General features: G+C 52.4%; 1 protein-coding gene across 1 annotated transcript in view; it reads right to left on the bottom strand.

Moving 5' to 3' along the window:
- The window catches only part of Fgd5 (FYVE, RhoGEF and PH domain containing 5), a 102,211-nt gene that overhangs the window by 44,275 nt on the left and 38,551 nt on the right, over positions 1-19,385 (bottom strand). The window contains exons 3-5 of the mRNA XM_013352888.2: positions 14,219-14,348; positions 1,231-1,289; positions 1,097-1,127 (exon numbers count right to left, since the gene is read on the bottom strand). Of these exons, the coding sequence (XP_013208342.1) occupies positions 1,097-1,127; positions 1,231-1,289; positions 14,219-14,348 (220 nt within the window). The remainder of the gene's footprint in view (positions 1-1,096; positions 1,128-1,230; positions 1,290-14,218; positions 14,349-19,385) is intronic.

The following is a 19,385-nucleotide window of genomic DNA, read 5'->3' as shown; positions in this document are numbered from 1 at the left end:
GGTGGAGAGGGCTGGGTACTTCAGTCCTGGGAACTTCACGCACACAGAACTGGAACCCCAAACAGCTGCCCATGCTGAACCAGAGGACTCTTCTGACCTCCACCCAGAGAGCCAGCTGCTTCCTGCTCATGTGGGGACACCGCAGCAGCATGATCTCTATCTAACTGGCTCACCCCGAGGCCTGGCTTCCTGTAGGACCCTGGGAGGTGGTCCTCTGGTCTTCTGCTCTGAGGAGTGGATCATGCATAAGGATAGTGGAGGACGATAGGAAATCCATGTCTGCCTTGGCTCCATCACTACGTGACCTTGACCCAGTCATTTCCTCCAAGCCTACACGTCACTACCTGCCAAATGCCCACCAGTGACCACTGGTGGCTCTAACATTCTATGAGCTGAATAAAATAGCCAAGGAATTGATGATCACGGCTGAACTGCTGCGGGGCTGGAAATCCTTAGACACTTGGGAGAGCTGCCACAGGCCTAAACATCCAGCCCCCTCATCCTTGCTGCTAGCAACCCTCCCTGTGACTCAGCCTGAATCAAAACCACCTCCTCAGGAAAGCCTGCCCAGATTCTCCAGATTCCCCATAATTGTGGCCATGCCCCTGCACCCTCAATGATTTCTTCCTGCATTTGTTGCCGGAGATCTCCTAGGGAAGAGGACACCCCTAGGTGACTGAGAAAGCCCCTTGATTCCCTGAGCAACTGTCATGGTGCAGATACAACGTAGTTCATACAAGGACCCAAATATAAGGCACTGGCACAGAGTTTAGGCATGGCTCAGCGGTGGAACACTCACCTGGCATGCTGCAAACCCTAGGTTCTATCCCCGGCACCACACAAACAAACACAGACTGCTTTGGGGATCCTCACTGATATCCAGACTCCCTCTCAGTGCCCCCTGCCAAAGTTCCCACCCCACCCAGGCACAGAGTCCTTCTGCCTAGTACATCCATCAGTATACTAGGCTTATCTGAAAAGCCTGGCCCAGAGCCTCAGCCACCAAGCCACCCCTGTGTGCACCCTGATTTCTGCCTCTCGGAGTCCAGCTCTGTAAAAGGCAGTTAGTTAGAGATGATCAGAATGACGAACTCACCAGGCTTAAGTGCTGCAGCATCTGCACATATCTGTGGAAGGAGAGAAGGATGGTGTTGTGTTAACTCCATTCTGGACAAGCCGGGAGGGACAGGGCTTTGTGGGCCAGCCCTGGGCAGCTGCTGGAGCACTTACGCTTTCTCTGAAGACAGCAGCTCCTGAGCGATGACAAGGGCTCTGGACTGTCCCTCAACCTGTGTGGGGAAAACAGTGAAAATCAGGGTAGGTAGTTGAGAGGACAGCTCTGAAAATGACCAGGCTGTAAGAGGTGGGTCTGTGTGTTTGTCACAAACAGTGTGACCTGCAGCAAGTGAGCTTCCTCTCTGAACCTTGGCTTCCTCCTCTATACACATGGGTATGAAGAGTATCTACCCCAGAAGGCTGCCAAACAGATGCCCTGTGTGGTGCCTGACACAGCGCTCAATAAATGTCCCTATTATGGTGACCTTGGCATCCATCTCAGCGTCTCACTGGCCTGACGACCTGCTGTATGTATACTAAGGGGTCTCTGGACACACGTTCCCATCTTCTTCCAGAGTCTTTGCCTACATCTTCTCTCCCCATTTTTGACTCTTTCAGGGTGAAGCATCTACAAGCACATGTCCTGTTTACTTTTCTCGTTGCTGTCACAAAAGGCCTGACTAAAGCATCTTAAGAAGAAACAGTGTATTCTGGCTCACAGTTCAGGGAGTCAGCCCATCACAAGGTGGGGGAAACATGGCAGCTGGCCACATTGTTACAGGGCCCAAGGAGCAGAGAGAGAGGAGTGCTGGACTTCAGCTCACTGTCTCCTTTTCATTCAGTCCAGGACTCCAGCCCAGAGGATAAGGGCTCTGATAGCTAGGGTGGATCTTCCCAACTCAGTTAACCCAACCTAGAAACCCCCTCACAGACAAGCCCAGAAGTTTGTCTCTAGGTGACTCTAGGTCCTACCAGGTCCACAGAATTAACCGTCACAGCTCCTAGCCTAGAGAATGCCAGAAGTCATTCTCTGATCTTCAGCCACAGCATTGGTTTTTGCCATAGGCGCTTTCCTGTGTGTCTTAGGAAAATCAACAGCGGGCATGGCTTCTGTCTGCAGGAAGACACCAACACCCCAATCCCAAGTGGCACTCAAAATATCTTCAGACACTGCCAGGCAGACGTCCCATGCTGATAAAATCAGATACAGTGTCTGGCACAGATTAACATAGACAACATAAACACAGCCTTTCCCCCACAGCCGGGCCCTGATGACTTCCTGGAAGTTTAAGTCACGGTGGCCATTCTGTCAGGGCAGAGGCTGGCCTAGGTCAGTCTCCTTTCTGTGGCACACTGTAGCCTCCAGCTGGAGTGTGAAGACAGGAGAGAGAGCCAAGAGACCTGGGGAAGCCTCTGCTCCTTGTTCACCACTTCCCTCCTATGGGAACCAAACAGACTCATATCCCACCTGCCTCCACAGGGCTGATGTCAGACTCACAAGGCAGAGGCTCTAACCGAATTCACAGGTGGGAAACCCTCACAAGGCAAGATGCATCTAGCCAGGGCAGGCCTCCACAGCCCGGGGGACACACAGCAAAGCATCCACAGGCAGTGGTATTTTGCAGGCAAGAGACTTAAAGGTGTCTGTCTCTTATAAAATGAGGACAGAGAGTCAAACTTGTTTCAGTCTCCCACATGTCAGTAATTCATCTGTCATACAATGTTGAGAGTCACTGCTCTGGTGTTAGAAGGCCTGGGTTCAAATCCTGGGCCCTGCCTTTTCCTGTCTTTGTGCCTGTGGGCATTATTTCTCCTCTTTGAGTCTCAACTGTCAACAGGAACAATAATATCTACTATGGCATCCGCGCTCCCAGGTAGGGACACTCAGGAACTGCCAAGCACAGCCCTGACCTATGTGCACTCATTAGCTCCCTGAGTACAGCTACTTCAATCAACTCTTTTTTGCAGATGTGGAAACGGAGGCACCGATGAATCCTACCCTTTGCATAGCTAAGATTCTATCCTAGGTCCAGCTCCAGTGTCCAAGCCCTGGCAAAGAGCCAGCATGGCTAAGCACACATGTTCTCCTGACATCCAGGTTGTATCTAATAAGCCTGCCTTAAGTCCAGGAAACAGTTAAGTCAGGACATATTTAAGTCAGACGTGGTAGCAGGTACCTATAGTCCTAGTGGGAGGAGGAGGATCACTTGAACCCAGGAGTTTAGGGCTGGCCTGGGAAACATAGTTAGACCCCGTCTCTAAATAAAACTAAACAAAATAAGTGCTTTTGTTGCCCAATAAGCCCACTGTAATATCAAAATACTCCAGGTCAGTCCACTGTTCTGTAAGTGGGAGACCATCTGCACTCAGTGAACTCTGCATGTCTGTGCTCAGTCTATGTGCCGAGTATTCCTGTTTGGCACCTGACTGGGTCTGGCATTGCAGGCTGGTGTCCTTAGACTTGGCTCCTAGCTGCCACAGAGCTGTGAACAGGCTAGTGCCTGGTTCTTTTCTGTGGGCAGCCATGTGGCCATGGGCCAGTGTTAACATGCCTTGGTTGCCTCACATGGAAAACAAGGTGTCTACCCCCCACTGCAGGGACACGGTGATGGATGGGAGAGGTTTCACTCTTCCCGGACTTTTGAAGTTGTCGTCATCACTATTGTTAGGATCTCTGCATCGGGGACAGACTTCTGGGAGGGATCTGGCACGGACGGCTCTGCACGTCCCTCCTGCCAGACAGGCAGATTCGGGGTGGGACACACAGGCCACTCTGCTTCATCACTCCAAGATGATGGATGCGCCTTCACTGGGGAGGCCTGCCAGGCTTGGTGCCCCAGGTTCTCCTCCGAAGCTGCTTCTGGGTGGGGACCAACTGGGCCATTTAACACACATGTTTATTTAACCAGGAAGTGAACTTAGAGTCTGAAGGCAGTGTCCAGGGACATGCTTCTGGGAACAGGGCTCCTCCCAGGAGCATCGGATTGGGGCATGAAGGCCTGCACATGGTATTGCCCAGAGCCAGATAGGGAGTGTTGACACCAGACAGCTGCCTGCCCCTACCTGGAGCTGTCCTAGTGCCAATCAGTCCTGCCCCTTCTCCCCACTCTCCAGACAAATCAGTTATTATCAGGCTCAGCTCCTCAGGCCAGTCCTCCACTAGGGAGTCTCATTAAACAGCAGGTCCTGGGAAGAGTCCAGACTGCTGGCTCTGTCTCCGTGTCTTGGTTTCCCCAGCTGTCAGAGTAGGGAGCACTAAGAGCCCCTGGGTCCTTCTTTTCCTAACCAGCATCTGTGGGAGTCTGGAAGCTCCTCCCTGAAGCTAGTCAGGACTATGACAGCAGTGAGCAAGAGCAGGGGAGCCAGGTGAACCTAGCCACCTTTACCTCAGACAGATGTAACTGGGCACTCCTTTCCACACTGGTTTCTGTTCGCTTGACTCAGAATAGACAGAGTGGCCTTTTATGTCAGTAGATCATGAACTTTGCTATTTATACGTGAATTACAAGATGCTTTTTTTCTTTTGAAATGGTCTGATGTAGCTTAGGCTTGCCTCAAACTCATTATGTAGCTGAGGGTGACATGGAACTTCTGATCTCCCTGCCTTCACCTCCCAGTGTTGGGATTACAGGTGTGCGACGGGACGTCTAGGTTAAATGGTACTAGGAATCAGATCTAGGCCCTCAAGCATGCTAGGCAAATGTCCATGTTTAAAATGTCCTCAGGTTTGCACTCTGATGTAAACACAGATGAGAAATGGCTTGTGACAAGATTCCTTGGGGCTTCTATTATGAAGAGGAAGGCTGTCCCACAGGAATGGCATAAGACACAAATGGACACGTCCTCCTAGAGAACACAGAGCTTCAGGTGGTGAGCCTGTTTGGAATTACGTTGTGACACAGGCCAGGGAGTCCCAGCTGGGGCCTGTCTCTTAGGATGGTCCAGGTATGTCCAGAAACAACACAAGCTTCCCCTCAACCTCCCAAGGACCCCAAGATGTTAAGACCCAGGTGGGGTGGAGTAACAAAGAGGGGACCTGCCCTGAACTTCCTCATGACAACCTGTTCAGGCACACGACCACACCCAGCGCAGGAAGGGCACATGTCTGTGGAAATTTCACAGGTCTTCGGCAAGTAGTGGGCCTGCCGTTGAGCTTCGGAAATGTTCCCATGTCATGCCTGACAAGGGGCAGTGCTCAGGCAGCCAGACGATTCCAGGAGTTCTTGTCCCCAAGTTCCCTAGCGCTCCTGCTTTGGGACAGCACGGTGCTCCCTGAGACTTGGATCCAGCAGACACACTAGGGGAATGACTTGCTGATTGTCCCCATGGTCACCTGTTGTTCCTGTGTCACATGGAGAGGGATGGGGATGTCAAAGAGGAACAAGTGCTTGCGGGACAATGAAGGAGAAGGGACAGCAGAGACACACAGTTTCCTGTGACCCAGTGGAGAGGGAGGAAGCGGCCTGAAAAGTCTGGGAGGGAGCTCCGGGTCTGGCTATTGTTTGTGACAGACCTGCAGTGGCAAAGTGCTGTCTTGGAACTCTGTCCTATGGTAGTGAAGACCTCTCTTTACTCCTGATGTCACCTCTGAGCTGTTAAGGCCCCTGAAGTGAGCTCTGCTTCGGCTTCAGTTCCTTCTTGGGAGACACAAGACTCTCCCGTGTCAGTGACACCTACACCCACCCAGCAGCGGCTGCCCACCTCTCTCCACCCAGTCCTTGGAAAAGCACCTTCTACTTGCCCCTTGTGCAAGTTAGACAAGATGCCATGAATAGTGGAATCCTGCAGAATGGCCCTTCTGTGCCTGACTTCTTCACTTAGCCAAGCGGCCTCTAACATCATCCATTCCTAGAAATGGCAGGATCTCCTTAAAGGCTGAATACTACTCCACTGTTAACCAATGTGTACATGTGCATGTGCTGTGCATGTGCACGTGTGCACGTCTGTGTGCGTGAGCATGCACGTGTGTGTGAGTGTGTAGGTCAGGAAACAGCTTGTGGGAGACAATTTTCTCTTACCACCATCTGGGTCCCAGGAATCAAACTCAGGCTGTCAGACTTAGCAGAAAGTGCCCTTACTTGCTGATCAATCATGCTGGCTCCATATTCCTTTGTGTACATGTGTGTTGGTATAGGAGGTTTTTCTGTTCATGTGTTGCTTTCATTGGTTATGAAGAAAAGAAACTGCTTTGGGCCTGATAGGGCAGAACTTAGGTAGGCGGAGAAGACAGAACTGAATGCTGGGAAGAAGGGCAGAGTCAAAGAAAAGCCATGGATCTTCTGCCTGAGATGGACGCTGGTTAGAATCTTGCCGGTAAGCCACACACGTGGCAATACACAGATTAATATAAATGGGTTAAATTAAGATGTAAGAATTAGCCAATAAGAAACTAGAGCTAATGGGCCAAGCAGTGTTTTAATAAATAGAGTTTCTGTGTGGTTATTTCGGTGTAAGCTAGCCGGGCAGCTGGGACAAAAAAGGGATTCTCTCCTTGCAACAGTGTGTGTGGACCATATTTTCTGTACTCCTCTATCACAGACAGACACTCAGAGAGTAGGCTTCATGTTAAATGTTCTTAGCATGCTTATGAAACAAGAGCTTCTAAATGCCCCTTCCAGTGTGCCACCTTCTCGAATCCAGAGTGGCAGTATCTGTGACTAACTTGCAAGTTCCCATGCTGGCAGCAGGAGGAGCCAGCTCACATCTGTCTTGTCCCTACATCTCACTTTGGCTCTAGAAGGTTAATCATGACCTTAATCAAAGGTTAATCAAAAGCCAGGATGGTGTCTGGATGGCAAGACTTTCTCGTGCCATCTCCTGCCTCTTGTGGGCACGTGTTCACCTTTGCATGAATGCTGGCTAATTGTTCTATGTCAACTTGATGCAAGCTAGAGTCATTTGGGAAGAGGGAGCTTCAACTGAGAAAAAAATTCCTATCAAATTGACCTGTGGGTAAGCCTCAGTACATCTGTTTGTTTGTTTAATGAGTAGTGTGGGAGGGCCCAGCCCACTGTGGGTGTTGCCATCCCTGGGTTGCTGGTCCCAGGTTGTATAAAAACAGCAGGCTGGGCAAGCCATGGGGAACAAGCCAGTAAGCAGCATCCTCCATGTCCTCTGCATTAGCCCCGCCTCCAGGTTTCCACCTTGAGTTGTTCCTGCCCTGACTTCCCTGGATGGTGAACAGCAAACTATAAGCTGAACTAAATGCTTTCCTCTCCAAGTCGCTTTTGGTCAGTGCTGTTACATAGCAATAGAAACTGTAACTAGGAACTCCTGTAACCATGACCCATACTCTTATGAGGACAGCTCCCCAGCCCTCACTCCTATAACACCTGCATACCCCAACCCAGTGGAGCTCGGCTCACACACAGCTCTGGAGCTGCCCCAGCTGTCCTGCCCCACAGAACCATTGCTGGACTGAGAGACACATCACAAACAAGTTGGTTGGATGGGCATGCCAAGCTTAGTTTAAAGGTTGTCAAGGGAGGAAATGGTGTTCTCCAGCTCCCCCAAGGCTGGGTGTCCCATTAGCATCTTCACCAGCATCCCAGGGCAGAGGGTGCTGCTGAGGCTGACCATCAGAGAGTGCACAGGGACAGTGGGCATCATGGCATTGTGCCATCTGACTGAGGCCTGGGGTGGGATCCGGGACATGGGTCGTCTAAGAGGCACTCGGGCGCTGTGGGTGTTTTCTATGCACACCGTGTATTAAGCAGATCACTGCACAACACCAGCAAAGAGGGAGCAAGGGGGACTGTGACCTGAGGCTCAACCAAACACCTGGGACCACTAGGCAGGGGACCCTCAGCAACCTCGTGCCCAGCTCCTTACTCTGTCTACCTCTAAGCTCAATACTGGTGTATGACATCCGGTCACCTCTCAACCCCGTGAGTCCTCCTGGATCCTCAGAGCTAAGGTCCGAGTTCTCCCTTGCCCACACTGCCTCAGAGTGTCTGTGTTCCTGTTGGGGTAGCATGTAGTAACCTCCTCCTTGGGGTCCTGGGAGCCAAGAGGTCCCAGCCTCAGCAACTGTATAAAGCGAGCTGTTCGGCATATTCTCTGCTGTCGTGAGCAGAGATGTGTCTTCACCAAGCGCAGGGATGGAGGGTAATACATTCAGTCATTCCTCTGTTTATCTATAGATAGCAACTGCTTTCTTACGCACTGGGCCACGTGGAACCTGCCCTCCTGGGGCTACTCTACCAGGGAAAGGCCAAGCTCACACAAGTGAACGCAGATACAAGGACACAATTCCGGGATCAGGAAATGGGCAGGAATGCCGCCGCGAGAACAGCAGGACGTGACGTTGTGAAGAGAGGGCAGAAAGTGGAGGAAACGGCAAGTGTTGGTTCTGGGGTGGCTGCGGGGCAGGCGGCACTCGGTTCTGTACTCTCACCACGCCTGGTCAAAGGCCAGGCGCTGCTTCACTTTATTTGGTATGTGGCTAGGATAAAGTGATAACAACGTGATACACCAGGAATCAACCGTTACCACGGAAACGAGAGAAAGAGGGTTGCCATGGTGTGAACTCAGTTTGTGATGGGTTGTGTCTCCGAATCTGCTCATCTAGAAGGCTGCAGCTATGATGCTAAGGATGCAGGATGATAGGGGGCACTGGAATGGGACAAGGATTTGGGAAATGACCCATATAGAGAGGGACAGAGGGAGACAGCTGGAGAAAGGAAAGGGACTCTATAGTGACAGTGCCTGTGAAGACCATGGAAGAGGACCTCCGAGGCTGGGGTCACCAGGCTGGGGCTGGCACTAGGCATGGGGGCTTCTGTGGACAAGGAGACAAGGCCTGGATCGGTGAGGGTGGGGGTGTGAAGCGTGCATGCGGGGGGCCAAGGAGATGGCACACGTGAGGACTTTGGGAAAACCCTGAAGCTCTCCTCCCTCCCCAGCTCCATGTGTCTCTGGCCACACCTCTCTACAGCCCTTACTGCGTGGAGCTCAGAAGCTCCTTCTTCAGGAAGGAGACTGGAATTTTCTACCCCATAGGTGGGAATGTAAGAAGGTGCAAAAAACTGTATGAAAAGTAAAAACAGAATTATCACATCCCAGAGCAATCCCACTCCTGGATACACACTCAGTAACACCAGGTCAGTGAGAGACAGCCTCAGTATTCACAGCTGGGTCACAGTTGGGTCAGAAGGTAGTCTAGCTAGACGGTAGACATCTGAGGGGCTACCACAAGGTTTGGGCCCTGTGATAAAAGCCAGGCTAGTAGTCGCTAGAGGTCACACCATCCCCTCCTCACATTCACGGATCCTGGAGGGTAAATTCACACGGACAGAAAGCAGTAGAGTGGGAGCCAGAGACTGCAGAGGGGGACATCTAATGGGAAGGAGCACCTGTTTGGGAAGTGCAGAAGTTCTGCAAATGCATGGTGGAGGAGGCTACACAAACTGGGCGCACTTAACGGACTGCAGCCTGGGGAACACAGCTCAGGGGCTGAGACTCAAGCAGCCTGTGCAAGACCCTGGTTCTGTCTCTAGTGCCGCACACATATTAATGGGATTGGTGTCATGCATTTTATCATAACATTTTCCCAAAACTGAAAGAAAGAAAACAATATCAGGCTTCTTCTTCCTCTCTAAGATCCCCAAATCTTTACCCAGGAGCTCCTGTCCTGGTACCACCAGTTGCCTGGCTCACGTCTTACAGAACTAAGTAGCACACAGCACAGCCTGGAGAACTTCTCCAGGCTACCAGCAGTCAGCCCTTCCGGCAAGGTGCTGGCATGCAGCAAGTGCAGTGTTCATGAAGCATGCTGTGGTGGAGGAAGAGATGAGGGAGGACACTGAGGGAGGCAGATGGGTCAATATGCAGGTGCATGCCTGAACTCCAGGTCTGTATGAGGATTTACGGGAACCACCAGGGTTCAACTGGACATGAACCTGGGGAAGGGGTGAAGGAGAAATTACAAGTGGAAGGGCTGGGGCCAAGGTCAGCTGTGGTGTGGGCAGGAGGGAGCCTGTGGACCCAGCCTTAGGAGACCTTTCTGCCAGCAGGGTAGGGCTGGGAAGGGCCCAAGCCTCAGGGAAGTGTGGCTAGATGTAAGGCTGTGGGGAGGAGGTGTGGGGAGGAGGAAGGGGAGGTGCCAGGTCCTGGCTGGGCACTGGTCTCCTGGGAGCTGGTATTTTGCCTGAAAAGTCCCCATTAGCCTATAAAACGTACTCATTGTTGCGCCAGCCCGTGGCCTCTGAATGTCTTTTACAGCAGAGCTATTTTTAAGTCCTTCTTGCTTTTCCTTTTTTCCTTTCTCCTCCTTTCCTTCAACCTACACCCTTTGTGTGTCTGAGTAAGAGAGGGCGAGGCCAGACACGGGGGTGGACCAGTTGGACTCGACTTCCTGTCCTGCTCCTGCCTCCAAACATCTGGGAAGCAAGGAGCTCACTACTGTACCCCAAAACCCTTCCCACGGCCTCCCCAGGAGCTCCTACTAACTGCCTACTTCTCTTCAGAGGGATTCGGGGCTGGGAGGCCTGCTTCTGTCTTGCCTTCTGCATAAGGCTACACAGTCATGGAGACGGTGTGTGTGTGTGTGTGTGTGTGTGTGTGTGTGTGTGTGTCTGTCTGTCTGTCTGTCTGTCTGTCTGTCTGTGGAGCCAGAGCTAAGTGAACACAGAGGACAGGGAATGAGGGAGCCCTCCCTGGAGTCCCCATGCCACCAGCACTGTGACGGAGTGGGAAGATGCCCCACTTGGAGACTTCACTGCCTGTCACAGGCCACAAGGCTTTGGGTCTTTGGGAACCTAGAGCACGGCCAGAGTGGGCTGCCCAGCCTCTGGGGCAGCATAGCAGCACACGTGGAGATCAAGCTCACTTTTAGTTCATGAGAGTTTCCCCAAAGGAAAGGTTTTTGTTTGTGGTGCTGGGATGGGCCCTAGGACCTCAGGCCCAGGAGACAAGCACCCCTCCCCCACCCAGGAAAATCCTGCACTTGGATATGAGGAGGTAAGAGATCAAGTCACCACGATGCTATCAGGTGAAGAGCAAACAAATCGGACACCGTAAAGGTCCTCTGCAGTGGGGTGGCAAGAGAGGGGCCAGCACATCTGAATAGCGGAATACTCTGCAGTATGGAAAATCCGTGATTCTATGTCCTAACGTGGAAAGATCTCTGAGGTACGATGGGAAAAAAATCGAATGAGCCATTTCAAGATCCTGACAATCTCATCCAATTTCTGTAAAAGTAACTCTGCAACCAGTCCACGCCATTCCCATTCATGGTGATCTACATGGGAGAGGGGAGGACCAGGTCTAGAAGGGTAAGTCCTATGAGAGTGGTGAGGGGTTTGGTTCAGGACCTCAGGGCACTGACTCCCGTCCGTAGTGATGCTAGCAATGCACTGTGCAAGGGAAATGAAATTGGCTTGTTTAATTGTTTGTTTGCCCTTCCTGGGTACACATGTGCTCACATGGGTGCATGTATGTTGTATGTGAGTGGAGGTCAGAGGTCAACTCTGTGTATATTCCTTGGTCACTCTCCACCTTGTGTTTTGGGACAGAATCTCTCACTGAATTTGGAGGTCACTATTTGGCCAGGCTGTCAGGCTAGGGGGCTTCAAGGATTTGCCTGTCTCTGCCTCCCTGGTGCTAGTACTGGGGTTACAGACACGAGCCACTGCATTTACATGGGAACTAAGGATCAAACAGGCTGATGAGGAAATTATCCACTGGGCCATTTCTCCAATTCAGGAAAACCTGGCTGTAAAGGTGATTTCTACTCTGGTATAACTTGTAAGCCTCACACAGGACAGCAGCAGAAGGCTGGGGATGCTCGGCAGAGGAGGGGGTTCTGCAGAGGGAAGAGGTCTCCTGGAAGGGCCCAGCCCTGCGGCTCTCAGAATAACAGGATGCTCCTGGCTGACTCGGCTTCGCCTCGGCTGCCCATTGGCTCTATCTGGTATAACCCCAGCCAGATCAGCCGGGGGTCACTTGACCTTGGCAACTGTCACTGTCTTAACTGTCCTGATCCAGTGTCACACTCCTGAGCTCTGACCTCCGTGTGTTCTAACCAGCCCCACCTTGTAGTCATGCTGCAGCTGCCACAGTGGCTAGTCCAAGTTCACGGACAGGAAACCAAGGGACACAGCAGTTAAGAAGTTGTCTGTTGTTTAGGGGGCAAGTGGCAGAGCTGGGTTTGAACCAACTCTTGGTCTCATGTTACCCTGCTTCCTGCCTCCGAGTGCCCATGAATATCCAGGGCCTTGGGACTTCACTGCTTCACCGTGGTCCCAAGCAGGCAAGTCCCTCTGTCTCCTGTCCTCCATGCTGTCTCCCTCCTCCAGTACCTCTCTTCCCTCTTCTTCCCTTTTTTGTCTGTCCCTCTTTCCTGTTCCTTGGATTTAGATGACAACTGCACCCCTGTCCCCACCCTGGCCTGTGGCCATATTCTGTTTGTTGGACACTCCTATAGACCCAGCAACACTCCCATTTTAGAGATGGGGAAGCTATGGGCCAAGGTGACACAGCTGGAGGAGGGGTAGCAGGTAGTCTGAGTGGCAGGCACCAGTTCCAAATTCCCTGCCATTGGTGTCCTGCTTCCAGACCCCACAATAACAGAGATGCCTAGGAAAGCCAAAAGACTCTCTGACAGGTACTAGCAATGGCGGGATCTCTTTTCTTCAGCAATGACTTGGGAATTCTTTTACGGGGAAGAAGGTGTGGAGGGAGAAAGACAGATACTAACCAGTCAGACCTCTGTTTTGGTCCCCAAGCCCGTCAACTACCAGTAGTGTGACCCTGGGCCAGTGGCTTGATCACTCTGAGCCTGTGTCTTCAACTGTAAAGCAGGGAGGGAGTTGGCCGTGTCAGTTATGAGTCTCCAGGGCTACGCTGCAGCTCAGCAGCAGAAGGGACAGACAGAGGCAGGGCAGGGGCAATGACAGCGGGAGAACTAGGAAGGACAGGAGGGGCTGGGAGTGTCTATTGAGGGCCAGGGTGATGGAGGAGAAAGCAGAAAGGCCTGAGTAAAAGCAGCAGGGCAGGGGTAGGTAGGGCAGGGGCAGGCAGGGCAGGGGCAGGCAGGGCAATGGCAAGCAGGGCAGGGGTGGGTAGGGCAAGCACAGGAAGTGTAGGAGGAGGCATGGCAGGGGAAGGCAGGGTAGGGGTGGGCAGAGCAGGAGCAGGCAGGGCAAGGGCAGGCAGGGCAGGGGCAAGTAGGGGCAGGCAGGGCAAGGGCAAGCAGGGCAGGGGTGGGCAGGGCAAGGGCAGGAAGGGTAGGAGGAGGCATGGCAGGGGCAGGCAGGGTATGGGTGGGCAATGCCAGAGGAGGCAGGGACAGGCAGAGCAGTGAGACAGCATGGACAGACTCCTTCTTGGGGCTCCTACACAGTTGGTAACTTCGGGGAAACAGAGACACAAGTGTATTTTTTTTTTAAAGAAATCCAAAGTCTGGCTAAAAAATGACAGTTTGCTTACCAGAAGCTTGGTGAGAGCCACGCCCCAGCCCAGCTTCCATAGTGACCACTTCTCTGGCCACTGTGAGACCCAGAACTGCCATGGGAGGGATGGTGAGAAGCTGGGGTGGGGGTGGGGGACAGATGCGGGAAAGGCTTCTGGGGTAGGTGATTAGACATTCACCACGGCTCCTGCAGATGTCCAAGGTGGAAACCATCTGGCTCCCAGGGATCCTGGGAAGGCTGAAGTGTGGAAGGCAGTGAGGGGGAGGTGCAGCCAGTGCGAGCACCTGTGGAAAGTGGTCTGCTTCCATCTACACGATGTGTCAAGCCATGAGCAGCTCTGGTCTCCTCCAGGACAGCGTCACTCTATGCCCCTTCTGAACAGTCTCTCCAATACCTACCCCTGCCGCAGGCTTGCTGCTTAGGGAAGCAAAACCAGTGAGCGCTGCAGACTGTTTTCAGTCAAAGGCATTCTCCCCATTCTCCTGATTCCCACCTCACAGAGAAGGAAACCGAGGCCCGAACACACTAGAATCTGAGTCTGTCTTGTCAGAGCTCCACTCTGCATCACACACAAAGACTTTTGGAAGCCCCACACTTCTTCAGACACAGGAAGTGTCTCCAACCACTGCCCAGCGACTGAGGAACGGCTACAGCGAGGGGTGGGGGTGTGGTCTCTCCCATTCTCTCCACTTCTAGATCTCTGACCCCCTCCGAACCTTTCCCAAGCCCCTCACCTGAGGGTGCCCTACCTTGTGTGTGAGGCTGGGGTCTCTTGAAGCACTGTCCTCCTCCTCTGAGCTCCCCTGTTCTTCGTCTGATGTGAGGTCCTCTCTGGGAGCCGCTGTGATAGGACAGACCTTGTAGGGCTCAGTGTAGGCGCTAGGCAGAGCAAGAGAGAGAGGGTTAGAGTTGCTTGTCCGGCCCATTTCACAAGCTCCCGACCAGCGCACACTCCCTTCCCCACCCTGGCCACAGGGACTCCCTTTCAGTCCATCAGACAAGCTAGGGTCTCTCTGGCCCCGGTGTCTTTACTCATGCAGGCAAAGACAACCCCAGGTCCTTGTCAGGTCCAGGCAGGCTAAGACATGAGGGAAGACCCAAAGCAAATTAGCCTAAGTCAAACCGCGTCTTCCTCCCAACACGTCAGACATTTCTGTTCTTCATTTCAAAATATTAGATGTGGGCCTCTTCTTTTAAACTATGAGAGCAGACAGTGTCTCTTTCCACAAGCCCTGAGCTTCTTTCTATGGCACAGGAAAAAACCCCAGACCAGGTTTATTGTAGACTGGAGTCTCTCCTCATCTCTGTCTTGGCCACTGTTGCACTGTGGGTGGCAGTGGTGGAAGACAGCATGCACAGCAAGGTGGCTGAGCCCAGGTCTTGCCTTCCAGAGCCACTGGGGAAATGTGCAACCATTGTATCTATCCCACAGGTAGGTGGCAGGAAGTCTGAGGCACTTCCTTTTAGAGAAGTGACTACGGTTGTCCAGCCGGAGCCTGCTATGCCTGTTCAGGACCACTGGTCATCAAGAGTGAGGGCGGCAGTGGTTAGCTGAACTTCTGGACCTTCATCAAGGAGAATAGGGCAAGGCAGGCTTTTCGTAGAACACACTGGGGAAGGGGGAAGGCTTCCCGCCAACTTCACAGGCATCAAGCCCCTCCCACATTCACCTCCCCATAGGTTCCCTGAGACCACCTATGGGCCACCTATGGGCCAGACGCCTCCTGCCTCAAGGTCTGTGACATCTGATTCCATCCTCCCTGTCCACCTATCTGTTTTTCATCCACCACTGAGAGGGACCTTGAGATCCTCTCTGGTCACGTGGCCCTTTTGTAAAAACTCTTTGTAAGCATCCTGACATTGTCTAGTTTGGCTTCCACAGCTCAGCTTGGCCAAGCGGACACATTTCATGTCTAGCGAAAGAATCTGTTTCAGAAAGAAACTAAAGTAGAGAGCAACAGAAGAAGACCCAGGGTCCAAGGTGGTGATGTGTACCTTAATCCCAGCCCTCAGGAGGCAGAGGCAGGGGACCTTTGAGTTGAAGACCATCCTGGTCCATGTAGCAAGTTCCAGGCCAGCTAGGGCTACACAGTGAGACCCTGTGTGGAAAAAATTGACAAGAAGACACCTTGTTGAGTTCTGACCGCCACACACATGCACATATACACACACGAGCACACGCCCACGGAACATGGCAACACATGAATGCACACCTGCCAGCTTGTCTGGAATCCTGGCTCCGTCATTTCCAGCAAGTTCCTCCCTTCTGTGTCTCGTCTCTCTTTCTATTTTGGGAAGTGATGCAGGGGTGCAGGGTGTTCTGAGGACCGAGGAAGAGACTGCACTAAGGTCCTCAGCAGAGTGGTGAGGGTGCTCACTAGATGTTGGGATGCTCTTCCCACAGCCTGGCAGCTGCGGATGAATGCCTTGATCAGCCGCAGGCCCATCCCATTGGCTGGCACCTCATCTGCTCTCCGGTGCCCCACTCTCGGCGGCCCCATCTCTATAGTAATTTAGTGCTGAGTAGAACAGTATGAGGGTTAGGTGGTCAGGTTCAGTGACTGAGAGACCTGAAACCCACACGTCAGGAAGAAGGGGGGCCTCCCTGAGACCTTGGGTGAGTCACTCAAGGCGAGATCAGCCTCATTGTCTCCCGGGTTGGGTTTGGAAGGGCCTACGAGACGTGTAACACACACTGTTGGTTGTGTCTGAAGCCTTCCAGAGACGATCGGCAAAGGACTAGAGCTGCCGTGGATGTGGACAGCACCATCACAGAGCCTGGAAGCCTGGGGGACAGAGAGGGAGGTCACTGCCAGTCTAGGGGGACAGAGAGGGAGGTCACTGCCAGTCTAGGGGGACAGAGGGAGAGGTCACTGCCAGTCTAGGGGAACAGAGGGGGAGGTTGCTGTCAACCTGGGGGGAGAGTGGGGGAGGTTGCTGCCAGTCTAGGGGGACAGAGGGAGAGGTCACTGATAGTCTAAGGGGACAGAAGGAGAGGTCGCTGCAAACCTGGGGGGACAGTGGGGGAAGTTGCTGTCAGCCTTGGGACAGAGGGGAAGTTGCTGCCTGCCTGGGGAATTCTTCTCTGCTTCTGGGCCATCATGAGTCATTCCATGACACCCTCCCCTCCATGACAGACAGAAACCATCTGAAACCATGAGCCACGGTCACCCTTTCCTCCCTTGAGGTGTGTCTGGAGTTTCGTTACAGAGAGGGAAAGTTGACCAATTCACACGGCTTGTTTGTGGCGTCAAGCTGGGGTCCATAGGCATCGTTGGGTCACATAGAGCTCCAGGGAGAAAAGATGGATGGTTTCTAGCACAAGGGGAGTCCGTCTCAGCCTGTGGAGAGCCAGTTTTTAACTTCCAAGTTGTATCCTCCCCCTGTGTCGTTTTAGGCTTAAAGCGAGCATGACAAGCTGCCCAGGGCTGTTACCTTAATTGACCCACCAAATGAGCCCGGGGCCTTTCCAGCAGCCTGGAGTCGTAAAAAGACATACATGTCTCCTCTGTGACTGTGCCCCACACTATCCAACTCTGACCATTAACTTCCATCTCCAGCAACACAGTCCAAAGGGCCTCATAACTTATCCAAAAGCATTCCCTCTTGGGAGCCGTTAGCGTGAGCTCGAGCCCACAGTCCACCCCAGCTGGAGCTGTGACTGAGGCCAGCCTGTCAGGGAAAGGAGGGGGCTGAGGCAGAGCACCCTGCAGGCTGGAAAGATTGAGATGGAGACAGCTAGCAAACGTGATGATTGCAATTAGCAGAACAATCTGAAGAGCCAAGGAGAGCGCAGACCAGAGGGAGGGGGACAAAACTTGGATTTCCAAACATTTGGCTTTCACTTCTGACCACTGGCCATTCCATCCATCCACCCGTGACCCACCCCCACCAGTGGACAGCATTTCTCAGTGTGCATACAACCCCTCTAAGGCCTGCCCAGGTGGCATCTTCTATTGAGATAATGTCTCTTGTGTTCCATCCCCTGAAACAAGCCACTGAGAGCTGTCATCTCCTGCTGTTCCGAATGAGACACAGCGGGAGGAGATCTGATGAGGTGGAAAGATCCTTGAAGACCGGCTCACCATCAAGCCAGGGCACACTCAACTTGGTGGCTGCCATGTTGGGCCTCAGTTTCCAAATCTGTATAACGGAGGCGGAGGGTGGACAGCACATGCAGGGCTCATCATGCCTGTGCTAGCCCGCCTGCTGCAGTCTCTCATCTACAGAGAACTCGCTCTGTTCCTCCTGGGGAGAACGCCCCCTGCGTCCGGGGTCAGCCAAGGGGTAGATAGCCTTGTAACATTTCCCAGAAAGGACTCCAAGGAGCGGCTTTTTAGAGAACTCGGTTTCCATTTCTCGCTAAGTAAAAACAAGCCATCTTGCTCCCTGACCTGTGACGTCTTCTCCAAAACAACGCTGGGGGCTGGAGGGATTGTTTTCCACGTAGGAAAGCTCTTCTGGGCCGTGACTCACAGACCGTGAATTTTTACCCTTGCACCAAGCACGACTCGGTGCTTTTTAGTGTGCTCAGAGGGCCACTCACCTGCCACCAGGGCTAATGAGATGAAATTTTCATCACCCCCATGTCCTTCAACAGTGTACATGAGGTCCCTGGGTCCTGGCAGCCTCTAGCCTGCTTTCTCTATTGTAAACCTCATGTCAATGAGATCCATATTACTTTTGTGTCTGGCTTTTCTTACCCCGTATGATATGTTGGGGCTTCACTCATGCTGCAGCAGGCACCAACCCTTCGTTCTTTTACATGGTTAAATAATATTCCATCCACTAGACAGACCGTAATCTGGATTGTCTCTGGGCTGTGCTGTTGTCACGAAGGCTTCTGGGAATGCTGGTGTACCGTGTCTTAAGCAGCCGTGCTTAAGCTGCACACAAACTTGTGGAACTGTCGGGCATATATGATCACTCCATGTTATGAATTTTTAGGGACCACAGGACTAACTTCCCATGGTTTTACTTAATTGCCCAGGTTCTTCCCTGCCACAGCAAACACTTGTCATGGTTGGTTTTTCATTTTAAAGAAATTTTACAAGAATTTTCTGACTATTGGGCCCAGTTCAGCCTTCTTTACTCCTCTCAAATCCTACAGCCTCTTCTGGCCAAAGTCGGGAGAAAATAAAACAGATCAAGGCTCTGGACATTAAGGCTTATTTTTAGACCATTGATGAGGCTTGAAGTCGAGTGACATAAAATGTTTTAAAGATCTGCAGAACTCATAAAATGACAGACTGGTCTAAAGAGGTAACATTCTAGAAGAATCCACAGCCAGAGCTGTGAGCTTGCTGATACAGCAATGCCATGGGTTCCAGCTTGGGCAAAGAGCAGCCTCTGCTCCCATCAGGTAAGTGTCCCCAGAGGCCCTAGGGCTCCTAGGAGGTGCCACTAGAAGGTGCTAGAACTTTTAAGTGTGTCAGGTGGGAGAATCATGGCGACTGCCTGACTCGGCTTCTTTCTCCCAGTATTCTGTTCTATTTACTCCGCCTACCTAATTTTCTGTCCTATTAAAGGCCAAGGCAGTTTCTTTATTTAACCAATGAAATCAACACAAAACAGAAGACTCCCACATCACAGAGCTGTGAGCTTACTGATACAGAGATGCCATGGGTTCCAGCCTGGACAAGCAGCTGCCCCTTCTCCCATCAGGTAAGTGTCCCCAGAGGCCCTAGGGCTCCTAGGAGGTGGTACTAGAAGGTGCTAGAACTTTTAAGTGAAGAGGCCAGGTGAAATGGAGTTACACTAATGGGGATGTGCCCTTGAAGGGGACAATGGGACCCTGGCACCCTCTTTCTCCCTCCCCAACCTCTACTCCCCCTCCATCCCCGGCTGTGAAGGGAGCAGCTTGGCTCTGCTATATGCTCCCGTCAAGATGTGCTACCATAGGCCCAGTTCAACACA

Source organism: Microtus ochrogaster, unplaced genomic scaffold (assembly GCF_000317375.1).
Source record: "Microtus ochrogaster isolate Prairie Vole_2 unplaced genomic scaffold, MicOch1.0 UNK1, whole genome shotgun sequence".
NCBI lineage: Eukaryota > Metazoa > Chordata > Mammalia > Rodentia > Cricetidae > Microtus > Microtus ochrogaster.
The sequence above is the reverse complement of the archived record's forward strand: the minus strand, read 5'-3'. Positions and strand labels throughout refer to the sequence as shown.